This window comes from Acomys russatus, chromosome X (genome assembly GCF_903995435.1).
Source record: "Acomys russatus chromosome X, mAcoRus1.1, whole genome shotgun sequence".
NCBI classification, from domain to species: domain Eukaryota; kingdom Metazoa; phylum Chordata; class Mammalia; order Rodentia; family Muridae; genus Acomys; species Acomys russatus.
The window spans coordinates 123,842,255-123,868,805 of NC_067169.1; the positions used below are offsets into that span (position 1 = coordinate 123,842,255).

Below are 26,551 nucleotides of genomic sequence, written 5' to 3' on the forward strand. Positions count from 1 at the left end.
TAGGCTCTCCTTCCTAAAAATAGGCCACCAAATCTCCTAATATAAACTTTAAATTTCTTAGGTGACAAAGGATATCTAATTTCTAAGCCCACAGCCCACTTATTGCAGAAAGCATTATATCTAGGATTCATTTTCACTCTAAGCCATATGTTCTTTGGGGGGATTTTATTTAAGACATTCAGTCCCTTCCAATCCCTAGTGCTAGAAAACATCTTAGGATTTTTTGATTAATAATTTATTTATATTTTATATACACTGGTGTTCTGCCTGCATGTATGTCTGTGTGAGGGTATCAGATCCCCTGGAACAGTTGTGAGCTGCCATATGGGTGCTGGGAATTGAACCGTAGTCCTTTGGAAGAGCAGCCAGTACTCTTAACCACTGAGCCATCTCTCTAGCCTCATTTTTTTTAATTAATAGTCTCCTGTTGTTTTTTGATTCCTGAATACTAAGCTTCTGTATGAATGCCTAAAGGGACATAATAACTGAGCTCCCCATAGCTTGTGAAGAAAAAGAAGAACTTGTTTTATTATCAAAAGCCATTCTTGCTCAAGACTCCAGCTTTAAAGTTGCCAGAACATGACAGGCTTTTAAAAGAAAGCAGCATGGGGCTGGAGAGATGGCTCAGTGGTTAAGAGCACTGCCTGTTCTTCAAAAGGTACTGAGTTCAATTCCCAGCAACCACATGGTGGTTTGCAACCACTTGTAATGTAGTCTGATGCCCTCTTCTGCCCTACAGGTGTACATGCAGACAGAACATTGTATGCATAATAATAAATAAATAAACATTTAAAAAAAAAAAAAGAAAGCAGCATGTATATGGATTGTTTTCTTACATGTTTATATGTGTGCCACCTATGTGTTTAGTAGCTGCAGAGGCTGGAAAAGGGCATTGGTTCCCCTGGAACTGGGATTAAACAGTTGTGAGATGACATGTGGGTGATGAGAATCTAACCCAGGCCCTGTACAAGAGCAGCCGGTGGTCTTGAGCACTGAGACATCTCTTCAGGCCCCTTTTCAAATTTGTGATTCTGAATGCCATGGTTTGGCCCAAGCAGTCAAATCATGAAACAACCTGCCTCAGAAGCTCAAGGAGCACCAGGATGTGTGAAGACAATAGCTGACTCTGGTATCTTAATAGAAAAATCCCTAAAATCTCTCTGGGCTCTTATTTGCTTATTTCATACCAAATAATCTCCCTGTCAGAAGGGGAAGGATCCCATTGGCTTACGTAGGTCGCCTTTTACATTATCAAGCCTCACTGCTTGACAAATCTGAAGTCTCTTTGCATCATTATTCCATCTTCAACACTTATTTTATTTCATACCTGAAAGTATATTTTACTTAGCTTAGAGGAAACTACTGGGGAGCAAATTCATGGTTAGCCAGATGTTATAAATCAATTTTTTCTCTAGCAGGTATAACCCAAGTATTGTATGTCTAGAAACTAAAACATCCTCCCCGAAGGCATGGGCAGGCTCAAGAGACTCGAAAGAGAAACATTTTGGTGATGCCGCTTTTCAATCATTCATGCCCCAGTTAAGCAGCCCCTTGCCCACACTGCTGTTAGTATTCTCAGTAAAAAATTAGCTCACCGAGTTAGACTGTCGTGCAGTCGTGTGCTCTCTATCTGGGGTGAGTGCATATGTGTATGCTGCATCTTCCCAGGAAAAGTTTTTCATACATTATGATATAATTCCCTTGGTAGCCTAGGGGTGATATGATTCATTGGTGACAGTTCCTATATGAAACTGGAAATAAGGAGCCTATGCAACTTATCACAGAGGCCATACATCTGCGTCCCGGAACCTTGTCATAGAAGGCTGAATTATAGTCTTAACTAGTGCTTTGTAACTTGGGCAAACAGGTGACCATAAACACTGACTGTAGATGTACTTACATATTGCCATCTAGAGACAAAGTTACCTTGGTGGTGAATGTAGTCCATCAAGTATAGGTCCCAGATCTTAGCTTCACTACAGGTAGTGCATTTGCAGTGGACTGCTACCATCTAGGCAACAATCAGGAGGAACCTATGAGGTGATTTTAGGAAATCAAAGAGCAGATATGGTGCCAAAACCATGTCGCTTTTAATTCCCTCCATAGGATCTTATCTCCCTTTCTCAATTTACTCTCTGAAAGAAATTAATTAAGCTTTATGCAGAGGGTATAAACAAGAACCAGATAATCTACTTTAAATCAGAGAACCTCTGTGGTGGTTTGAAGGAGATACCCCCCCTCCCCAGAGTCTTGGGCATTTGCACATTTAGTCCCTAGTTTGTGGCTCTGTTTGGGTAGGCTTATGAGGCGTAGCCTTACCAGAGTAAGTGTGTCACTGGTGACGCTCTTTGAGGTTTCAAACGTTATGTGCTAACTACTTATCATTTGTTTTCTCTGCTTTGTGCTTACAGTTCAAGATGTGAGCTCTCCACTTGTTGCTCCAGCCACCCTGCCTGTTGTCCTGTCTGCCACCTGTGATGGTGATGAATTTTTATCCCTATGGAACCATAAACCTAAACAAACCCTTCCTTCTGTAAATTTCCTTGGTCATGCTACTTTATTACAGTAAAAGAAAAGTAGGTAATACGACATCCTCTAACTTTCCCAAACTCTTCAGTAGAAAATCATTATACAGAATTACATGAGTCTGGCATCACAGCTCATACTGAATGTAGGAAATTTGTAAGTGTTTGGTAGCACAGGAGGCTAGAAGACCTGTGATGGCTACTATTGGTCATCAACTTGACTACATCTGCAAATAACCAAAACCCCAAAATGGAGGGGCACACATCTAGGGGTTTTTGCTTAATTTGAAGTGGGAAGATTCATCTTTAATCCAGATCTTTTGAAATGGGAAGACACAGCTCTAATCCGGATCTTTTGAGGTGGGAAGACACCTCTCTAATGTGGGCCGCACCTTCTGCAGGAAGCCTATATAAGGACATGGAAGAAGGAAGCTTTTGCTCTTTGCCTGCTTGCCCTTGCCCTTTGGCAAGTCCATTCCCTCACTGGCATCAGAGCCTACGTCTTCAGGAGTCTGGTGTGTACTGAAGAGCAGCTGAGACATCCAGTCTCGCAGACTGAGCAACAACGGGATTCTTGGACCTTCCATTGGTAGACAACCATTGTTGGACTGCTGGACCACAGCCTGTAAGGCATTCTAATAAATTACTTACACACACACACACACACACACACACACACACACACACACATGTTCATCTTATAAGTTCTGTTATTCTAGAAGATCCCGACTAATACAAGATCATTGGTCAAATTCTCTGTGCTTCTACTCTTCATGCTAGTCATCCTTAGGGATCTGAACCTCCTACTTTATTGGCTCCAGCCCAGTGGCATAAGCAATAATCTAGTAAAGATTAACACAGAGTTTACATAATTGCCTCTTTCACAAAATGCAAATTATTAGTGGTACTTTTATGGGATGCATAGGGGCATTCCAAACTCCATTTGAAAAGGCCCTGAAGTATCCAAAGCCCTCCTTCAGGACATTGTTCTCTCATTTGGCTTCCTGAGATCTCATCAAAGCGAAAATGGCCCATCCTTTTAATTTTTAGATCATTCATGAAATTAAACACCATCTCCATTCCTCTTGGCGACCTGAGTTGTTTGGAAAAGTGGAACATAATAACCCTACAGCTATCCATTTAAAAAGCTTTGGCAGGGGCTGGGGAGGCGGTTCAAAGGTTAAGAGCACTGGCCACTTTTCCAGATGACTCAAGTTGGATTCCTAGCACCCACATGGCAATTCACAACTGTCTGTAACACCAGTCTTAGGGGATTCAACTACCTATTCTGGCATACATGCAGACAAAACAACCAAATGTTAAATAAATAAAAATTTTGAAAAAGCTTTGGACGGAGATTTATCTTCTTTGGAGGTCAATATTACCAATAACTTCTTTAGATTCTATATAGTCTCTCAACCACTAATATACAGAACTGATTATAGATGATGAAGCTCTGTCTTTAAGCCACATTGCCAACGGCACGTGGTGGCGCACGCCTGTAATCCCAGCACTCAGGAGGCAGAGGCAGGCAGATCGCTGTGAGTTCGAGGCCAGTCTGGTCTATAAAGTGAGTCCAGGACAGCCAAGGCTACACAGAGAAACCTTGTCTTGAAAAAAAAACAAACAACAACAACAAAAAAGCTACATTGCCTATAGTCTCAATCAATTCCAACAGGTTATCAAGAATATGGGTTACAGAGACTGCATAATAAATTAAAAAGAGGATGGTAGACACATAATCACCACTAGTTGAGGAAAGACTGCCCTTTGATAAGGTACTGGGAGAAGGAGTCAGCTTTTTTTTTTTTTTTTAATTATTCAAGCATTGGTTGGCTCACACCAGGAGAGGCCCCATCACTAGTTGGACAACAAAAACTGAGAGGGCAAGAAGGAAAAAAGTAAATAATCTCAGAGTTGAATGAGAAGGGATGGGAGCATGGAGAAGGTGGTAAGTAGGGAGCTGAAGGAATATGCTCAAAATACATCATCATTTTTTCTTAAGGAATTAATAAAATTATTGCAAAAGAGATGAGATAAACTTTTAATTTAACCAGGACAACAGGTACTAACTAAAAGGCATAGGAGAAGCAATCAGGGCCAATAGCTAACTCCTTGGAAAGGCCTTGTTTTGTATTTTCATCTTCTACAGCCATCAAACTCTGGAAATCTTGAGCTGGATTTATCACTTCTGATTTGAAAGAAAATTCCCCAAAATACTCACATGAGTTCTTGGGACAGCAAACACTAAGTGACCCAAAGTACTTGTTCAAATGAACAGATGAGTAAAGTTTTTACTGCTTGCTCCTCCCTCATTAAAAAGTCATATGGTGTTGTTTGTCTTTAGTTCTGGGAGTTAATATATGCCCATTTCTTATATGGGTCCAGACTATGCCCGAGGAAGTACACAATTAATTGTTGAATCTATGGACTCTGGAATTTATGGTACTTCTTGACTTCTGTGGTTGGTATCCACTCTTCCAAGAGATGGTTAAACCCAATAACAACAGTGCATTAGGAGGTTTTTCTTTTATCTCAAATGTGGTTGATGAATAGGATGTTTTCCAATGACCTATTACACCAAAAGGGACCAAGAAAAAAGTTTGCAAAGGAAACTATGATTGTAACCAGACCTTGTGGTTACTTTATTGGGTTCTTTCATGCACCACTCTTCTTCAGCCCAATCCCTTCCAACCCACAACACTAGGCAGGCAAGAATGTTAGAGGGGAAAAAGGGGTGCAGACCTCTTTAGACTAATTCCTGCTGGCTAGGGGCATCCAGTTCCTTGGGACAAGTCCAGTGTTCATCGAATATCTCTAACAACCAGGAATCCAGTAATAGCAAAAGCAACAGCAGGGGCCAGGACCAGCAGCAGCCACTAAAGGCCCTCTTGGGGCTCTCACATTTATACCCTCTCAAAAGTCCCCAGAACTCCAAATGTAAAATATCTTCAGCTGGCTCTATTGTGCTAGAGCACAAGACACATTATAGTCAGCTGCTGTGGACAATCTGAAGCAGCCCCATTTCCCACACCTGGGATTAAAACAAAAACATATTCACATAACATATGTGTTTTTAAAGAAAACAAAATTCTCACTTCATTTCCCCTTTCTGTTTTAAGCCATGAATTGTACTATGTTTAGTGAGAAATTATAAAGAGACATTTTCAATACACTAAATGCTTTTCAGATGAGTGGTCAAGGTTTTTTTCTATAACCTAGTGACTCTCAGCTGCTCTTATTTGAAATGGTTCATACTTTTTTGCTGTGGGGCCCCATTTCATTTCTGCAAACCCCAGGAAGCATAGGTGTTCTTTTTTAAAAAAAAACCCTTGCCACCAGAAATGGCTTGTTTGATTCTCCAGAGAAAAGTACCCATATATCTCACAGTTTCTGCACTGGACATTTTTGAGATCTGAGGCTTTTAATGGCTTGGTCTCAATTTTTTTGTAAATGGCTGAATTTACCACAATTAAAGCATTTTGACATGAAAGACATCTAGCTATCCTTATCCACTCATCCATTGGCCCCACTCATTCCTTTAATGGTCTGATAACTTCTTCCATTCAGTATCCACATTTCCAAAACCCAAGGTCTCTTCAACACTTGTCTTGCATCAAGGTCTGATACAGCTTTGTTTACAGCTGATACCAATGTTTACAAAAACCTACAAAGGCTTCTCCAGAGCCTAGTACAATTTTAGTAAATGAGGTGGACCTTTTCCCAGGTTCCTCAACTTTGCCCCAAGCTCTTATAGCTGCCAAGCGACATTGTTCTATAACAGAATTATCAAATCAAAGCTGTTATTATAGGCCAAGCAATTGATCTTTAACACTATTCATGCCCTTATTCTATTTCATTGTTCAATATTCATGAATTCCTTGCTCCACCACATTAACCATTGAAACTGCTGACCAACCTCTAGCACAGCTGTTACCAGTCTCGAGGAATAACTCCATTTTTGGTAGCCTAGTTCCTTAATATTTGTTTTACATAAGGGGAATGCATTCAGGAAACAACAGGCCTTTAAATGCTTCAGATCTACCATTTCTATCATCATAATCAAGATCAGCACCATTAACAGAAACGTGCTGTACAATTACTGGGAAAACTGATGGCAGAGCAATTGGCTCAAGATTTTCTCTCAAAACGGGCTGTTTTTCATTAACCCTGTCACCCTGAATAGCCTCTCCCTCCTCCCAGCTCCCCAACCCACTCAGGGGCTTGGGGACTTGAAACTGAAAGAGTGCAGTGCTGGGTGGGGTTGTGATCTGTCTTCTAGCCCAGTTTGCATCCCCTCTTTCATCCTTTGGGAAGCTCCTGGTCTCTTGCTCAGTCACCAGGTCTGAGCCCTTTATTCCTCCCTTTTCCAGTGCTACTCATTTTCCAAGCACTTATTCCTCTATCAGTAACTTTTCCAGTTCATAGTCAACTCAGCAACTTTTTTAAAAATGAGAGAATAGAGTAACTCTTTTAGCTTTCCCATTTCAGCCATTTTGTTTCTCAGATTTCCTCATTTCCACCCATAAAGTTTTCAAACTGCTCATCCATTCTCTCAAAATTTTTTTGTTTGTTTTTTGTTTTTGTTTTTCGAGACAGGGTTTCTCTGTGTAACAGTCCTAGCTGTCCTGGACTTGCTTTTGTAAACCAGGCTGGCCTCAAACTCACAGAGATCACTCAACCTTTTTTGAAACATAATATATGAAGAAGAAAAAGAAAAAACAAAAAAAAAAAACCCCAAAAAATCCCCTCTGGAAGCAGAAGAGAACTCAACAGAAGCTCACAATAGACTTTTAGTTGATGTCCTGAATACGAATATTCATCCTTTCTTCCCTTGCCCCTTCCTCTATGGTATTAGAAGCTAAGTTTCTCATTCTGCCTAGCCACATGTCTGGGTGCCACTTGTAACCAGGATTTTTGGCTACTTATTTGAGTACCTATATCTACCACCTTTTTCCAACCCAACCCCTTCCAACAGTCAGCTGCTATGAAGCAGTCTCATATCCCATGCCTGGGATTAAAACAAAAACATAGTCACATAATAGAACTTGGTTTTTTAAGAAACCAAATTTTTTTTACTACATATGATAACTAAAAGAAAACTCTCCATTTTATGCTAGGCATCCATCTTGGTACCCACTAGTCTCTGACTCCAGGCCCTGGAACCTAAGTTTCCAGTAACCCTGACTCAGTGATCGCCCCAGCCCATCCAGAAATGGACAGACATGACCATTTACCTGTCATGTTATGAGTAACTGCTTTTTGTCTTCTGTAACCTGCTTATGAAAACATTCAGGTTGCCTTGACTACTTAATCTTGGCAGAGTAAAACAGCTCTTGGCTTGCTTTTGTAAATACTCAAGGTCTTCTTGTAGTTTTTGTCTTTTAAAATCCTTCACTTGTCCTCCTTCTCCTGGCAATCTCAATTTTGGCTCAGAGATTGTTGCTCCTCTAGCAGTAACCAATAAAGCCTTTAATTATAATTGTATTGAGTTTATCTATGGTCTTTTCACAGGGATCAGGAACTTCATAAGAGACAAACAACACAGCCATAGATAGATTTGTTAAGCCTTCTCTTTCTAGTACTTCTCTGCCAACAATTAAAAAATTAGATATCAAGATGGATATTTTCAAATCTTCTGTATATGGTTCCAACAAAAAGCCATTTAAGCCAGCTAGTCCTCTTATGCTGTAAACAACAAAACCATACTCATTGGATGTATCGTAGATGATCTGTATTTAAGATGTATACCTCCTGACATATCAAAGCATTGTCACCACTAGGAAGATAGATCAGTCAGTAAAGTACTTGCCATATAAACATGAGGATTTGAGTTCGAATTGCTAATACCCACATAAAAGCCAGGTATAGTAGCATGGGCTTGTAATCTCAGCACTAAGGAGATGTAAATAGGCAGATTCCTGGGTTCTCTAGCTAGCCAATCTAGTCTAATCTGTAAGTCACAGGTCCTAGGGAAAGACCATGTTCAAAAAAAAAAAAAAAGTAGACAGCACCAAAGGAAGAACACTCAAGAAGGTATCACCATCACTGATTTCAAGCTGTACTAGAGAGCTATAGTGACAAAAAAAAAAAAAAAAAAAAAACCAGCATGGTAATTGGCATAAAATAGAGAGGTTGATCAATGGAATTGAATCAAGGACCCAGAAATAAACACACACCTATGGACATCTCATTTTTTTATATAAAGAAGTCATAATTATACAATGAAAAAAGGCATCTTCAACAAAAGGTGTTGGTCTGAGTGTCTGCATGAAAAATAATGCAACCAGACCCCTATCTATCACTCTGCACAAAACTCAAATCGAAGTGGTTCAAAAACTTCAGCATAAAACCTTATATACTAACCCTGATAGAAGACAAAGTGAGAAATAGCCTTGAATGCATTGGCACAGGAGACAACTTCCTGAACAGAACACCAATAGCTCAGGCACTAAGATCAACAATTAATAAATGAGACTTCATAAAGCCGAAAATCTGTAAGCCAAAGAACACTATTAATAGAACAAAACAGCAGCCTACAGAATGGGAAAAGATCTTCACTAACCCTACATCCAACAGAGGACTAATATCCAAAATATATAAAGAACTCAAGAAACTAGACATCAAAAAACAAACAATCTGATTAAAAATGGGGTACACATATAAACAGAAAATTCTCAACAGAGGAATCCTGAATGGCTGAGAAGCACTTAAAGAAATGCTCAATGTCCTTAGCCATCAGGGAAATGCAAATCAAAATGACTCTGAGACATGTTATACCCATCAGAATGGCTAAGATCAAAAACTCAAGTGAGAGGACATGCTGGCGAGGATGTGGAGAAAAAGGAACACTCCTTCATTGCTGGTGGGAGCGCATATTTGTACAACCATCTGGAAATCAATGCTTTCTTAGGAAATTGGGAGTAGTTCTATGTCAAGACCCAGCTAAACCACTCCTGGGCATATACCTGAAAGATGCTCCACCAAACTACAAGGGCATGTTCATAGAGGCTTTATTTGTAATAGCCAGAATCTGGAAACAACCTAGATATCCCTCAACTGAAGAATGGATAAAGAAACTGTGCTACATTCACACAGTGGAATACTACTCAGCTATTAAGAACAAGGACATTATGAAATTTGCAGGCAAATGGATAGAACTAGAAACACTCATCATCCTGAGTAAGGTAACCCAGACCCAGAAAGACACACATGATATGTAGTCACTTATAAATGGATATAAGCTGTTAAGTAAATTATATGCTACAAATCCACATACCCAGAGAGGCTAAGCAACAAGGAGGGCTCAACACAGGGGGTGGGGGATACATGAATCTGCCTGGGAAAGGGAAATAGAGTAGATATCATGGGAGGACTAGGGGCATATAGGACTAGGAACAGGAGGGATCAAGTGGGAGGAAGATGGAAAGCGAGAATGCTGGGAGAGACTATTGGAGTTGGGAGCATTTGAGGGGCAAGGTAGAAATCTAGCACAATGGAAAGTCCCAGAATCTATGAGGGTGACCCCAGCTAAGACTCCTAGTTAGAGGTGATATGGAGCCTGAACCTGCCATCTCCTGTACCAGGCAATACTTCCAGTGGAGTGATTGGGACACCAACCCAGCCACAAAACCTTTGACTTACCATTTGCCGTGCCTACAAGATGTGCACAGGTAAAAATTGAGCAGAAATGGAGGGCATGGCCAGTCAAGGAGTCGTCCAGCTATAGACTCATACCTTGAGAGGAAGGCCACCCCTGACACTGCTATCCTTGCAGACAGGAGCCTAGCATAATCATCATTAGAGAGGCTTCACACAGCAATTGATGGAAACTGATGCAGAGACCCACAGCGAAACATTAAGCAGAGCTTGGGAAACCCTGCAGAAGAGAGGGAGGAAGGCCTGTAGGAACCAGAAAGGTCAAGGATATGTCCACAGAACCAACTAACTTGGCCCCACAGACACTGAACCTAGGCCCTCTGCATATATGTGATGGATGTGTGACTTTGTCTTCTTGTGGGACTCCTAACAGTGGGAGCAGGGACTGCTTCTGATCCTTTTGCCTACTTTGGGGACCCTTTTCTTCCTACTGGGTTGCCTTAACATGAGGGAGGTGCTCAGTCCTATTGCACTTGATATGCCAAGGCTGGCTGACATCCATGGGAGGCCTGCCCTTTTGTGAAGAGAAGCGGAGGAGGAGTGGATGGGGTGGGGAGGGAAGGACTGGGAGGAGAGGAGGGATGTAGGCATTATTTTTTAAAGCTATTTTATTTGGGTTCTTTTATCTTTCTCCCTTCCAACCCTTACTCCACCCTAACCCCTTCCAAGCCCCCAACACTAGCTAAGAAAGAAAGGTAGAGGGGAAAGGGGGTGTGGACCTCTAAAGGCGACTTCCACTGATTAGGGGTTAGGGTCCCTTCGGCAAATCCAATCTCTGTCTCGCACGGTATCTCCAACTTCCTCTTCTTGTATCTTTTCTCTTGACCACTTGACAAACCAGCAACAGCAGGAGCAGGAAGCAGCAGGAGGAACAGCCATGCCCTTCTCTTGGGGCTCTGGTCCTTTTATACCCTCTCTCCAGTCCCCAGATTTAAACTATGTGCAGCTCTGCAAAGATCTCACCCTTGCTAACACAAAACAGTAATAGTTAATGGCTGTGAACAAACTGAATCACCCCATATGGCATTAAAACAAAAAAACAGTCACACTACAGAGGCAGGGAAAGCTATAGTTGGGATATAAAAAGGTGGACAGCACTCAAGCAGTGATCGAAGTTGAGCACTGCTCCCCAGAAACATTGCATATTCATACACTTAAGCACAGACAAGCCGTTATTGTCTTTCTTTCACCAGAATCATTTGTTACTGAGTGGGTCATGAGGTCCCAGGGGTATGTTGGGGAGTCCCCAGTGGCACTTACCTTTGGCCCTGGTTATTCCCAGGATAGACTGAAAGATGTCCTTTAGGATTTCTTTGTGTGCAGAGGTAACAGATTAAGATCTCTGGACCTTGAAATGGTTTCTATTGCTGTGAGCACCTAGCTTCCACTTTTATTCCATCTTTAGGTATAGACTATGCCATTTGGCACACTGAAACTCTTGCGAAACATACTCAAAAGGCTTCAAATTACACAACCTAAGGAATTCCTCTTCTTAATTCTAAAGTTGAATTGAATGTTATTAGATTATCTTCATGACCGCTCAGGGAGGTACTTGTGCTATTATCAAGGTTAAAAAATGTGTGCTTCCCTGTACTCTCACTAATGTCTCATCTGCTTTACAAAATCATATACAAAATATTTCAAACACCATTACCTTCTTTGGCAAATGGCTTTGAAATTGGGCCTCTGAATTGTTGTGGTAGACATGGGTTATATATATTATAATCTTAGTTGTCATTCCATCAGTCTTTGGATCTTGTGTGCTTAATTTTATCTCCTCTCATTTACAGTCAGTTCATCTCTAGATGGCCCTATGGCAGTCTAACTCCACGTACTTACAGCCCCTTCATCAAGGAGCCAGAGCAAAATCCTGTGACATAGGGAATGTGTCTTGAACTGGAATTCCTGAGCTGCAACTTTGAAATAGTATAAACCCAAAGACTGAAAGTCAGCAAGAATGGAGACCCTAACCTTTCTATATTCCATTTCAGCCAGAAGTAACTGGCTTGGCACTAATCTCCTAAATGATTTTTGAGTTTCTGCTTTTGAGGGGTGGGCTGTTAGGCAGCTAGTTAGATATTAACAAGTTTACAAGACAGCAGGGCTGGGTCCCTCCCTTACAATTATCAATTTATAAAACTAAAGATTGGAATGATAGTATTTAAATTGCTACTTGAGTAATTAAAAGGGTGATTTGAATCCTTTGGTTGGTCTTGGAAAGTGATGTGACATCCTGAATTACCCAGAAGGTCACTGATGGCTCTACTGGCTAGTTTTATGTCAACTTGACACAAGGTAAAGTCATCTGAGAGGAGGGAACCTCAATTAAGAAAATGTCTCCATAAGATCAGGATATAAGCAAGCCTGTAGGGTGTTTTATTAACCAGTTATTGATGTGGAATGACAGTCCCTTGTGGGTGGGGCCATCCCTGGGCTGGTGGTCCTTGCTTCTATAAGAAGGCAGGCTGAGCGAGCCACGGGGAGCAAGCCAGTAAGCAGCACCCCTCCATGGTCTCTGCATCAGCTGCTGCCTCCAGGTTCCTGCCCTGTTTGAGTTCCTGTCCTGACTTCTTCAATGATGAACAGCAATGTGAATATGTAAGCCAAATAAACCCTTTCTTTCCTAGTTGTTTTTGGTCCTCACCGCAATAGGAAGCCTAACTAGGATAATAACTATCTAACCCTGCTTCTAGCATCCCTAAACCTTATAAGATTACAGTGCAGCATGAAGCTTCTGATAAAGAATAAAGAATATACCATGTCCCTAGGAATGGATTCTAGAAGACAAACCTGTGTCCTCTTTAAGAGCAGCAAGTGCTTTTAACCACTGAGCCATCTCTCTAGGCCATTGTCTGAATTCTTTTGACCAAGACCACAAAGACCAGAAACCCAACAGGGAGGCTAGAACAAGATTCTGGTGACATTAGGAATTTTCCTGTATTAAAATGCCAATTTTGCATCAAATACACAATGGAGGTCACAGGAGAGCAAAATGAAAGGAGAGAAGCAAATAGGAAGTTATATTGCCTTGTATGACCCTGCCTTAGAAGTCAGTGTCCCCTCTGGTGTTTGCCGGACCAAGGTAGTGACTGTCTAGTCCTATCCAGTTCCTAGGTAGATACAGTTTCCACCACACAATGAAGAGTGACTAGAGTGGCTAGATTCTAGAAAAGTAGGCAGACAGGAAACATTGCTATGGCCATTTCTCAAGAAAAGCATGTATTAAAATTGGGTTCTATAAATTGGGAGAAACAGAATAAAATCAAGAGTCCCAGGAATGCTGATTCTCAGAATCAGTACCACAAAACAGTTTTCGGAAATTTGGTAAAGCCCTATGAACGCCCACCATATCCTACAATGTAGGTGCCTTCATGAACGAATATTAATTCAGTTACTAATATATCTGCCATGTCTTCAAGGATGCCTGTCATGAATTCATTCTTCTAAGCATACTGGATGCTGACATCCTGCATCCTTCATGTACCAGCCCCAAGCGCTTCAGTTGCTGTTCCTCATCAGAACAGGACAGCTTCAAAGAAAGCTTCCAATCCCAATCCAGCATTTCAGACTGGCCCACACAGGACTTCTTTTAAGCCTGGAATTTCTCAACATTTAGATGCTGGACCACAAATGCTATTCTTAGCTTGTCTAACCATTTTCCCCAATTTTATTTGGGCCCCTTCAAAGGTATTACTCATGCCAAATCAGCCTTAAGAGAACGACTCCTCATTTTCCTTAAGGGGGTTTGGGTAGGTTTTTGGTTGCTTTCTTGGACAACAGATGTTTATTTTCATTGGGAGTTGGTTATAAGTTGTTATTGGTCTTATTTAGAAAAAAAAAAAACAAGGTTGGACTCAGGGATGTCTCTCTTTTCCTTTATCTTTCATTCTTAGCTTTGGAGATAGAGGTTGAAAAGAAAGAAGGGGGAATATAGAAATACGTAGGGATGATAAGACAAAAAGTAGATTAGTGAATCTACTCAACGTAAGGCCTTAAATGATGCTCTCAAGGTTATCTTTAAATCATTGGTATAGAAATTTGTATATTGATACAAAATAAGTTTAAGAATTCAAATTTAAGATTGTTCTTCCCACATTATGTGTATTTCTACTCTAATACGAGGTCGTGTACCCATGCAACTCCAGTAGAACACAAGGGTTACTTCCAATACCTTGAAAGTGCTACTGCACGCCGTTCAGGATAATTAAGTAATACAAGCTGTTAGTTGATCAAATCATGCTGATATCAATCACTAGTCTATTTCCAGCATGAGAAGATCATCCTAGGTGTAACAGATAGATATGATTCTATAGAAATATAAGGTAAAACAGCAAGATAATGTCTTCAAAAGCCTCAGAGATCTACAAATATGGCATTTAAAGTTGTTCTCACAATCCTAAATTTCTTCAACAACAAGACAAGTTAACCCCTGACAACACACAGTTGACCTCAAAGAGGATGATGAGCATCAAAGATCCTCCTTATGGAGATGGCTTCAAATATGGCAAACCAGCCACTGGGCAAAACCTCCTTGTTTGTTCCACAGACAGAATTCTGCCTAAAAAAGGGCAAGCCTGGATGCAGGCAGAGTCAACAGCCAAACTCTGCCAAGACAGAGTAAGCAAGTCCTCAATAGCTCCTGCCTCACAAACATGTCTGCCAGATATATTGGGCCAGAAGGCTGAAGATGAGGCTTCACCATTATAGAGTTTTGGGTGACTGTTCAGGTAGAAAACTGTCTCTGTCATCTTCTCATTTGGGAAACTGCTAACCTGCACTTCCGGTTTACACAGGCAATTAATTTTATTCCTTCTCAAGTCTCTGATGGGGTTGAAGACCAGATAGTTTAGTCTTACAATTAAGCTTAGTTGTTTAGGGGTTAAGATGTATTTAGGTCTAGATAGATGTTTTAAGTTGATAGAGATGAGATATGAGATACTGATTTACCCTCAGAATTGTAAAAAGATGTTTCCTCAAAGTTGCCAAATGCAAATAGGCAAAACACTATGGATGATACATTTATATAATTCCTAATTGTTTTGTGGTCCTTCTTGCTATGTGTAGTTTAAATATGTGTGTGTGTGATAATATAAATGTGTATGTAAAAATTAAAAATAAAGAGTGCCTGTCGCATAGTAGGTGGTCACTAAAACTTGTTGAATTGAGTGGGACTGCCAATAAAAATGAAAAAGTATTAATGCCTTGCTGCTTAATGTCTTCTATATCCCAGAGAGGAAGGGTTTCCTGTGTCACTTAGCTGTTTTATAGTGTATCTTATAGGAACTTGCTAATGTCCCAGGAGTCTTTTTTTCCCTCCTCCATGGAACTGTTTTGTCATGGTATACTTTACATATAAAATATGTACAAATAGGGCTGGAGAGATGGCTCAGAGGTTAAGAGCACTGGCTGCTCTTCCAGAGGTCCTGAGTTCAACTCCCAGCAACCACATGGTGGCTCACAGGCATCTATAGTGAGATCTGGTGCCCTCTTCTGGTTTACATGCGGACAAAACACTGTGTATATATGACAAATAAATAATCTTTAGGAAAAAAGTACAAATAACAAATTTATAGACTGGCCACTTTTTGTGTGTATATATGTCTATGTAACCACCCATACTGAGAGTCAGAACATTTCCCCCATTCCAGAAAGTTCTTTATTCCCCTTTCCAACCAATAATAGTTCCCTAGGAACTAGAAAAACGGTTCAGTAGTTTTAACTTTTAGTGCACTTCTAGGAAAATTGAGTTCAGTTCCTAGAACACATATTATGTCGCTCACAACTGCCTAAAACTCCAAGGTGGGTTGGTACCCATGGGTGGGGAGGGGGCTCTCCTTTTCTGAGGATAAGGGGGTGAGAAATTGAATAGGGAGGGAGCTGCAAAGTAAATTTTAAAAAAAATTTTAAGCAGGCCATGTGGCACACGCTTGTAATCCCAGCACTTGGGAGGCAGAGGCAGGTGGATCGCTGTGAGTTTGAGGCCAGCTTGGTTTACAAAAGCGAGTTCAGGACAGCCAGGGCTACACAGAGAGACCTTGTCTCGAAAAAAAAATTTTTTTTTTTTGCCGGCATGAAGCACACCTTTAATCCCAGGACTCCAGAGGCAGAGGCAGGTGGATCGTTGTGAGTTTGAGGCCAGCCTGGTCTACAAAGCAAGTCCAGGACAGCCAAGGGTACACAGAGAAACCCTGTCTCAAAAAAAGACCAAGAAAAACAAACCAAAAAATATTTAAAAACCCTATCAAACCCTTCTATTTACTTCTGTGAAATCAAATTAAGTATATATATTACTTTTTAAAATGATGAAAATACAAACAGTGGGGAGTAGAAGCAAACTGGGTTGGCAAGTGTGAAGCTGATCACTCCTTTCCCATTGCCATCCACCTGGATGTGAGGTGTGTGTGTGTGGAGGTAGCACTAGGAAAGGCCCATTTTGTCTATCTGGATGTCCATCCCATGATGGGGCTCCCTGTATTGGGAAAACCATCCTATTCCAGTGGTTCTCCAGCAACCCCCCTCCCCCGTGTCATAAATGAATCTAGGATGTTATTCAAAACATTTAAAAATTTTTCTTTGTTCTCTATGCAAATGTGGATGATGTATATGTGGGAGCGCGTATGCACATTCACGTACCCGTATGTCATGCTGTCCATAAGCGGTCAAAGGACAACCTTGGATGTCAGTCTTTGTCTTCCAGCTTGCTGAAAGAAGGTCTCTCTTTTATTGTTCACCATTGTGTATTAGCTGGCTTGTGAACTTCTGGGCATTCTGTCTCTACCTCCCATCTCCCCTTCCTGGGATTATGGACATGAGCACCTGTGCCCAATCTCACATATGTAAAGTGTCCTCACTCAGGTCTTCACATGTGCAAAGTAAGTATTTTATTGATTGCCTTCTCCACAGGCATGAATCTAGTTTTTGATGGAAAAAAAAGTGTCCAAGATTTGCCTGAATAGAAGCACTGGTTGTGACGGCCATCTACTCAACTATTTGCACTCAGATGACACAGGTCTGCCATTATACCTGAGTGTGATTGTCTGTCATACTTGAAACCTATAATGAAACCTTCTTTCAAATGCCCAGCTTTCCAAACATGTTGCCTATTTACATCTATTACCAGCGCTTCACATTAACGAGAGAAATTCAGTCACAACTCCTCCTTGTAAAATTTTTATTAATGCCAGAAATGAAATAGTAAAAAGGAAATAAAATTGAAAACTCAGTGTCATTGTAGGTACAGAAACGATATGATTGGGGGGACTAAAGGATCATTAAGAAGAGGAATGTTTGTGGGGCTTCTTCAGTTTGGACACTGAACTATAGGTCATGATGGTTCAGGTGACTCCAGCTCTATAGTTAAGCAACTACAGCTAGGTGGTTTCATGCCTTTATAGGCAGGCTGTGTGTGCCTCAGGCATCCGTCTTCCCTAAGAAAAGCTTAACTCCTCACAGGTCCTGGATTTGCGGCTTTCCCACCTTGCAGGCTGAAGGTCTCCTGTTCCCCATCCTGCACTGAGAATAAAATAGAAAGGAGCTACAGAAAACAGAGTGAAATTAGTAACAGCGCTATCCTGTCAAATAGTTTTCACAGAAAAGTGTCCATTGAACAGTGTAGAGCTAAGCCATGTGCATGTGACTCAAACGTCCTCTGCTACCATTCCTATAGCAAACACAGACCTCTTACTTAGACGCTGCTTCTGCTAGAAAACGAGATTTTGATAGTAGTACTTTGACTCAGTGGTCACATTTCCAGGAGCATTTGCTACTTCCAGCTTACAAATTCCTTGTCCTGGACATTCTCCACAGTTGAGTGGAGTGTGGGGACTGACTTTCACACGAACTCTGGTGCCCCATATTTGACCATGTCCCTGGAGGGGGAGCCCTGGTGGCACTCAGAGGAAGGACAGCAGGCTACCAAGAAGAGACTTGATACCCTATGAGCATATACAGGGGGAGGAGGTCCCCCTCAGTCACAGTCATAGGGGAGGGGAATAGGGTAAAAGTGGGAGGGAGGGAGGAATGGGATGATAGAAGAAATGGGATAACCATTGAGATGTAACATGAATAAATTAATTTTAAAAAGTGATGATACAAAGGATAGAACGCAGAGAAAAAAAAAAAAAAACCAAACAAATTCCTTGTCCTTTGTTTCACTGTGCTCTTATGCAGCTACCCTTTAGCAGTTTTATCCAATCAGGGCAAAACTGTATATATGCTAGAAATGACATCATCTTTTACCTCACAAAAGAGTGCTTACTTTAGGATATTCTTGTTTTTAATATATCTGAAAGGGTTGTATTATTTATGTACTAATTCTGACAACACATTCTTAGAAATGTTTTGTAGGTAAAGTAAATTTGTATATTGAGTTGACATTCCCTGCTGGCAACCTGAGCTATAAGTTCGATCTTCATCCTTGTATAGTTCTTGACCCTTGGGGTTATAATCTTCTGCACTAGCTTATTCCAGGGAATCAAGGATCCAAACACAAGTATTTTATATCTGGGGAGGCTTGGCTGCTGTCTCTAAGCATTGATAGTCTGTAGCCTTAGAGTCCTGTGATTGTTTCTCAGTTACAGGTAGAAGTAAACTTCTCACGGGCCCTGGCCTATGTGTTGTGGCATGGGGCTGGATATGAGGCCCAAGTGTACTAAGGTCCTTGAATTTGTTTAAAACACTTGGTAATTTCCCCATTTTCCACATGAAAAAAGAAATGATGTAACCAGAACCTACTGTTTGGAAAATCAAAGTGATTTCTTATATGGCATCAAGAAAAAGGATTGTGCCATTTATTGGCATTGGAAGTAGTATGGGATGCTGACACCCTGTGACAAAGCTTGGCTACAGTGACTCTCAAAGAGCTGGGGGCCTATTTGATCCGTCCTCATATGTCAGACACAACAGCCATGTTGAAGTGGTGGAGCTGAGCTATTAATTTCCTAGTTCAGTTCTATCTTCTAGCTGATCTGAAAGATCTGCTCTAAAAGATCGGAAGGAAGGTAAGGAACACTACATTCCCTACTGAGACCTTTGTTTTGGGTTCCTTAGCCTCCAGAATCATAAAGGAACCAGGCAAATTTTCAGTCTTAGGAGCTAGCCATTTCTCACGTGTAAGAGAAACACGGTCAGGGAACCTGAGAGCAGATATCTTCATTAGATTTTTTTTTTCAGGTCATTTCTACACTTAAAAGCTTGAGTCACTCACAGGGAAACCATTGACAACCCTGAGGTGCCAGCATCAATCAGCTCACAAAGCAAAGAAAAATGTTGATTGCATATGTGTTTATATGGCTAAGAATGGATTCCAGACTGGCCACCAGGAGGTACTATAACATTATACAGAGACCCTCACTGGAAATATTTCCCTTTTAAATATCAAAGCATCTGTGCAAATCACCCTGAAAAGGTGAGATGATGGCTGATCTTATGTCTGAAGGTAGTTCCTACAGGTCACCATGACTAACTCCATTGTTGGAGCTCACCTGCCTTCTCAAGGTAATAAAAGCAAAAGAATAAGGCTGCAGCTGATACGCTGGACAGCTCTAAGCCTGACACTCAATGCTGTGAGTGGTCTTGGGCAATATGTTTACTCTTCGGCTTCTCAGTTTTCTTTTCTTCAAAGTGAGAGCAGCCGTCTCTTCATGCCTTGTTTCTGAAGTCTTTTCGAAGATATGAGATGATACATGCAAAAGCATGCTAGGCAAAGGGCAACAGCAGCAGAATAGCAAGCTGAAGCCATGTTTTCAGTGCTACTGGTGCCATCTGATATGCTCATCATGGAGCCTTTAGCTCTGGCCATTCTCCAATGTCTAGACAGATCCACTACCTGTCACTAGAATTGTACTGCCGTGGAACAGAAATGATGGGCCAAATGAAATCTTTGCTGTAAAGATTTAGAAGCACCTGCCACCACTGCTAGGCTTGACCTCCTCAGCTATGACTTCGGGGGTTGTGGCAAGACCGTAACTAAGTCCTCCTTGCTAGGGTAACTTATTATGATGATCAAAGTACAGGAGAATGGACAGGATTGCAGATACTAAAAGCAAATGGCCTTTTCCTGTTCATATCAATACTAGTTCCAAATTTTGCTCCAAAGACTTCATTTGACAAAACTTGAATAGAGTATTTGGAAAAATACCTTTGTAATCCTTTGTTGTTCCTACTCTGCCTGAATAAATGATATTTTAAAAAAAAAAACATTTCCATCTGTGAATAGCATTCTTTCTCTTTCACTCTGACTGTGGAATTAATGGCAAGCATCTCTGACACTGGAAAAATGAGCCTCTCCCATAGGCCTTGGCGTTGGAGACTAGACTCCCTGAACTCAACGTCTAAAGGGTTTTCACAAACCATCTGTACTCTGGGGTTTGCCCTATACTAACCACTGGTGTAAACATATTCCCAAGCCTCCTGTTGCACACTTCGCCCAAGCCCACACCTCTCACACTTTGTTGTTGCACACTTCGCCCAAGCCCACACCTCTCACACTTTGTTGTTGCACACTTTGCCCAAGCCCACACCTCTCACACTTTGTTGTTGCACACTTCGCCCAAGCCCACACCTCTCACACTTTGGATTGTCTCTCATCGGTCCACTCCTGCTTGGTGCTCTGCAGAGCTTGGGTCTTCTGCTCATCCACCTGGACATAGTCCACTCTCTGCTCGTCTGAAAGGAGAAGTTTCTGAGGGGAGAGCAAGATCGGTTTAATTTTTTCTTAATTTAAACATTCGTTGGCAAGTAACATTTGCTTCCTTTTCTCCCTATAGAAACTTGATACTGTGTGTGTGTGTGTGTGTGTGTGTGTGTGTGTGTGTGTGTGTAAGCATCTCTTTAGTTGTTTGACTTGCTTAGATCAATACAATGCAAGTGGATGAATACTAACACTATAAGAGGCATGCTGGAATTCAGTTATCTCTCTTTTTTTCCTCTGCCAAGAGCCCTGGATTGAAGTCTGTAACACAAAGGCCCTGGCCTGCAATAGTCTTTCTTACAAATGATATAGCTAAATTCTCCTTTGTTACTGGAAGCACCTGAGATTGTCTGCTTTGAGTGGATAACAATACTCAAACTGACAAATGTGTCTCCTGTACTTGTTGCTCTCATGTGTCTCACTGACTTGTCTTCAATGTCAGAGCAAGGTTTCGGAACGTAGACAGACACACAAATAGACTCATTCTCTACAGCCGATCTGATGGCTTGCCTTGCATCCACCAAACAATACATTCTTAGTACGAATCATGACCACCCCTCGCTTACATACCGTCATCCATTTTATGACTGCTGCTGTCAAGTGAGTGCTATCACTTATCAGTCACTCAATCATCACAGTCCTGATAATCACTACTGTACAGAGGACAATATTACCAACTGGAGTTGAAGCTGCATTCAAGGATCTTCGCTGAGATCCACTTCAACTTAGAGCTGCTTTGATCATTCCTTAACAACTGGATAAACTAAGCTATTATTTGTTCCCAAACTAGACCTTCCTATGCCTCCAGAGGCCTCATCTCTGCCTAAGGAATTTTTCTATAACTTTTGGGGTTTGAAAAGTATGAGTATTACATGTATCTATACACAGGTACCCCAAGAAAATATCCTAAAGGAAATATAACGGGACTTCTTTCTGGGTTGCAAGGTTAAGGCTAATTTTAGCATTTTAATTATATATATGGTTTGATCATTGAAAAAAATCTAAGTAGAATCACCTGGGACTTGTTCTTACCTGCTGCACAGGAGCTGGTGATGATGAATTGAAGTCCAGGGCCAAATAATCCAGGCTGAATTTCTTTGTCCAAGTAAGAGCGCTACTGCTCAGGGAACTGACTGCTCTATACTCCTCCTGGGAACCAACATCACAGACTGAGATAGATAACAAATAGCTAGGCTGCATTTGGGGGGTAAAAGCTAGTTTGGGTGATCTGGGGACTGCACATTTGAGTAACAGTTGACATTTTAAACACAACAACCATATTTGGCTAGGTTCCAGAGTGGGTAACAGCAACCGAATGGAACATCCACTCAGTAAAACATCATTAATCAGCTGGACGTGGTGGCGTACGCCAGTAATCTCAGCACTTGGGAGGCAGAGGCAGGAGGATCTCTATGAGTTCAAGGCCAGCCTGGTCTACAGAGTGAGCTCCAGAACAGCCAAGTCCACACAGAGAAACCCGGTCTCAAAAAACAAACAAACAAACAAAAATCATGAATCCAGATGCCTAGATCCCAGTACAAAAACACAAACAACAAACAAAACAATACGCCTCCTCCAGAAGCCAGCAACTCTATTGCAACAGGCCCTAAGAAAGGCCATTTAGCTGAAGCACTAAACCAGAACTTCAAAATAAAAATTGTGACTATGTTCAAGGACCTTAAACAGGATATGAGTAAATGCCTTACTTAAGACCATGAACATACAAACAGCTGAATAAAACAATGAAAAGAATTCAAGACATGAAAGTAAAATTGAAAAAAGAAACAGAATCACTAAAGAAAACCCAAATTGAAATAAAACTGGAAATGAAAAAACTCAAGATGTCAAACGAAATCACAGAAACTTTTCGTAGTAGATGGTAATTAGCAGAGAGCTCCCCAGCTGGACAATGTTCAGAGCGTGAATAGACATTAGAGCACTCAACCCTAAATGGGATGTCGTCATCAAGCCCATCCCCTTAAGGCTCAGGGATCTATGCAGAAGAGAAGGTGAAAAAATTCTAAGAACCAGAAATAATGGGTGGCTCCAAGGAAACAGTATCTTCCAGACACAAGGGGACTGATGGACATTATGAACTCACGGAGCAGCACTCAGTGCAATACACACAGCCCTGTGCACATGGAGTCCCGGCACTGACAAAGGGAAGTGAACACGGGGTCCTACCCATAAGCAAGAAGTTATTTGCAATTGTTATTTGCTGGCAAAGGGAAAATCAGTCTTCTCCAATGGAGTGTCAATGGGTGTATCAAACACATTCCAGGGTGTCAGTTCATGGTCAAAAGAATGACCCACATGGAACAATGCCTTGGGGAACTGTGAGAGGCTCCAGAAAAAAGGCAGAGGAACTTTTACCTCAGGTGCATTTTGTTTCCCGGATTGTTCTTAGATGTGATTCTGTGCCTCCTGTGACAAGCATTTACATTCAATATATATCTTGTTGGATGTCAGAACATAGCTATAAAACCCAACCTGGTCAGTGTACCCTGAGTCTGGATATGGCTTTCTGCCTTGCTTTTGTGTTCTCCCAGATATAATCTATAGTATGTACCAGACAACTGTGTTTAAATTAGTCTGTCCTGACACAGTTCTGGGAAAGGGCTACTCTGTTAATAATTAATATGTGCTTACTGATGTTTATTTACATGTTTTTCTGATCATGTTTTTTTGACCTAGAACAATTTTCCTTGGATCATTGCTTTCTTTGTTAAATTTGTGTATAAAAGTAAAATGAAAGTGAAGGAAGAGTGTCTATAGCATTAGACTATAGTCTGCCCCGTGCTTTCAGATCCTCAGATCCCAGGTCTAGAGACAAGATCTGCATAGGTCCAGCAGGAAGTCGACATCAAGGCCATCCCTATGCCCAGGAATCATTAACCAGCACAACATGAATCCCATGGTTTGTACACGTGTGCCTTTTGTTTTGTTTTGGCATTTTTTTGTCTTACTGTTTTTTCTTTCTTTCTTTCTTTTTTTTCCTTCTGTTTTTGTGTCTTTGTTTTTCTGGGGGCGAGCAGGAGTGGGGTTTTGTTTGTTCGGTTTGGTGTTTTGAGACAGGGTATTTCTGTGTAATCCTGGCTGTCCTGGACTCACTTTGTAGACCAGGCTGGCCTCGAACTCACAGAGATCTGTCTTTCTCTGCCTCCTGAGTGCTGGGATTAAAGGTGTGCACCACCACTGCCCGGCTTGTCTATGATTTTTAAGAGAGGGAGAGAGAACATAAATTTGGGTAGGTAGAGAAGTGGAGAGGATCTGGAAGGAGCTAGAGAAGAAAATAATGAAAAAAATACATTACATGATAAAACAACCTAAACTAATAAAAAAGAATAAAGATTTTCTTCAAACTAGAAAAAGAAAGTATGGGACAGGAAGCTATCTCAGCAACTGCTTGCCTTTCAAGCATGAAGACCTAAGTTTAATCCCCAGGATCCATATAAATAAAAGCCAGGCATAGTGATATAAATTTATAACACCAGTACTAGGGACGTGGAGACAGGTAAAAGCCTGAGGCATACTTCCCAGCCAGCTTAGCCTACTTGGTGAGCTCTATCCCAGTCAGAGATCCTATCTCAAAAAGCAATGTGGATAGCCTTTGAAGAATGACACTTCCATATGCATGTACACTGATACACACATACACATGTAGAAAGTATTGCATGACGCGGGGGTTAGTAATAGTTCAGTTGGTACAGTGCTTGCCTGGCACTCAGGAAACTCTGAGCTCAATTCTCCAGCACCAAATATACCTGGCATGGTGGCACATGTGTGTAATCCCAGCACTTGAGAGGTGGGGCCAAAACGATTCGAAGTTCAGGGTCAACTTGGGCTATATACTGAGTTAAGGCCAGCCTGAGTTACAGGAGACTCTCACCAGAAAGGGTATTATAATACAATAATAAAAATTAATTACTGTGAATTTTAATACTATAGTATTCCATTCCCACAAGTTGTCCTCTGATCTCTACATGTGCACTGTTGCATGTGCACACAAATGCATGTGCATACATGCACACATAAATACATACAATTAAAGCCAATTGTTTACATTATAAGGTTTGAAAAATTGATATGTAAGCTGGGCATGGTGGCACACGCCTTTAATCCCAGCACTCGGGAGGCAGAGGCAGGCGGATCGCTGTGAGTTTAAGGCCAGCCTGGTCTACAATGTGAGTCCAGGACAGGCAGGGCTACACAGAGAAACCCTGTCTCATAAAAAAAAAAAAAAAAAAAAGGTGATATGTAGAAATAGCATTAAAATTATGTTTATTCTTCTCAACTTTCATTTCACAAGTATTTGAAGGATATATAAAAACATTTGCATAGCAATAAGACAAAACCTGTATTTCAATTCCTGGCCTCACTTTTCTAAAAATTAATTTTGTTTATGTATATGAAATTTTGTTTCCATATGTGTCTGGGCATCACTTCTGTGTCTGATACCAGCAGAGGCCAAGAGGGCCTGAGCCACCATGTGGGTGACGGAAATCAAGCCTGTTCAGCGATCTTAACTGCTGACCTGCTCTCATTTTTAATAATAAGATCAGAACTTTTCTTGAGTGAAAAAAACCCGCATGTGATTATTGTTAAAAATCAATATAAATCATGTTAGTTCTGACTATCATATTTGGCCATTGTGTGGCACAAAGTAAAGACTATAAACAAGTTATTTCAGAGTATATTGGTAACTACAGTTAAACCCAGCTCTAAGGCGGCCCGTATCTTTTTCACATAGTGCTTCACATGTCTACCATCAAACAGTGTTGGCTGCTGTTCAACGGCTGCGTCACATTGTTCAGTAATACACATTCATTGACCAGCTATACACACTTAGGCAAGCAATCAATATTTAACTGTGTTGTCTCACTGTCTGAAATATTAGAAGCAAACTGTTGGTGTCTGGAATAACTTTGCACTTGCTTCCATAATGTTTTAGGTTTACTTCCTTTTTCTGCTCTCCAGAGACAGAGCACAGCTGTTCAGAATCCTTTATAGGAATGTTTTCTTCTAGAGGTTTCCCAAGGGCCATTACTAAGTGTAAGAAATATTGGGAAGAACACAGCAGATTTATAGATGAGTCACTTCCCACCTGCATACAGTTAAGAGCATTTCAGCACAACTTTTTTTTTTCAGCACAACTTTTATCAAAATAAGACAAATGAAACATTCAGCTGTTGCTTTCCTAGTAAGTAGTAATTCATTTTAGACTTTTATTTTTATATAATATTTTAATATATTCTTTGAAATTTCCATAATGCACACAATGTGTTTTAATTTCCTTATATTTAATTGCCTCGTGTATAGGAGAATGAGAGTATCTTCTCAAGAGCATATTGTCAGGGCCTTGAACATCATCCTGCTAAGACATTTTTAAAATCTAATGTTCATACTGAAGTTCTCTCTGGATCTCTCTGTTTCTGTGTTGTGAATAGACATAGTTTAGTGTAAAGGGCTCCCTAATTGCTAGAAATGCTAAAGGCATTTTCATAGCTCATGAATGGCTAATCAAAGGACAAAGGTGTCACATCTCTACCCACTCAAGTCTACAGAAAAACCCTAAAACATGAATGTTAGAAAGTTCAAAGGCAAGTGTTCCTATAAAATAAAGCTTTCCAATAAATGTGTTTTCACAGTCTGAATTTTGGACATTTCGAGAATTACA

At 40.9% G+C, this 26,551-nt stretch overlaps 1 protein-coding gene across 1 annotated transcript in view; it reads right to left on the minus strand.

Moving 5' to 3' along the window:
* Positions 1-17,343: 17,343 nt before the first annotated feature.
* Gab3 (GRB2 associated binding protein 3) overlaps positions 17,344-26,551 on the minus strand; it is a 70,069-nt gene continuing 60,861 nt past the window's right edge. The window contains exons 9-11 of the mRNA XM_051141708.1: positions 21,907-22,023; positions 20,746-20,865; positions 17,344-17,696 (exon numbers count right to left, since the gene is read on the minus strand). Of these exons, the coding sequence (XP_050997665.1) occupies positions 20,749-20,865; positions 21,907-22,023 (234 nt within the window). The 3' untranslated portion in view covers positions 17,344-17,696; positions 20,746-20,748. The remainder of the gene's footprint in view (positions 17,697-20,745; positions 20,866-21,906; positions 22,024-26,551) is intronic.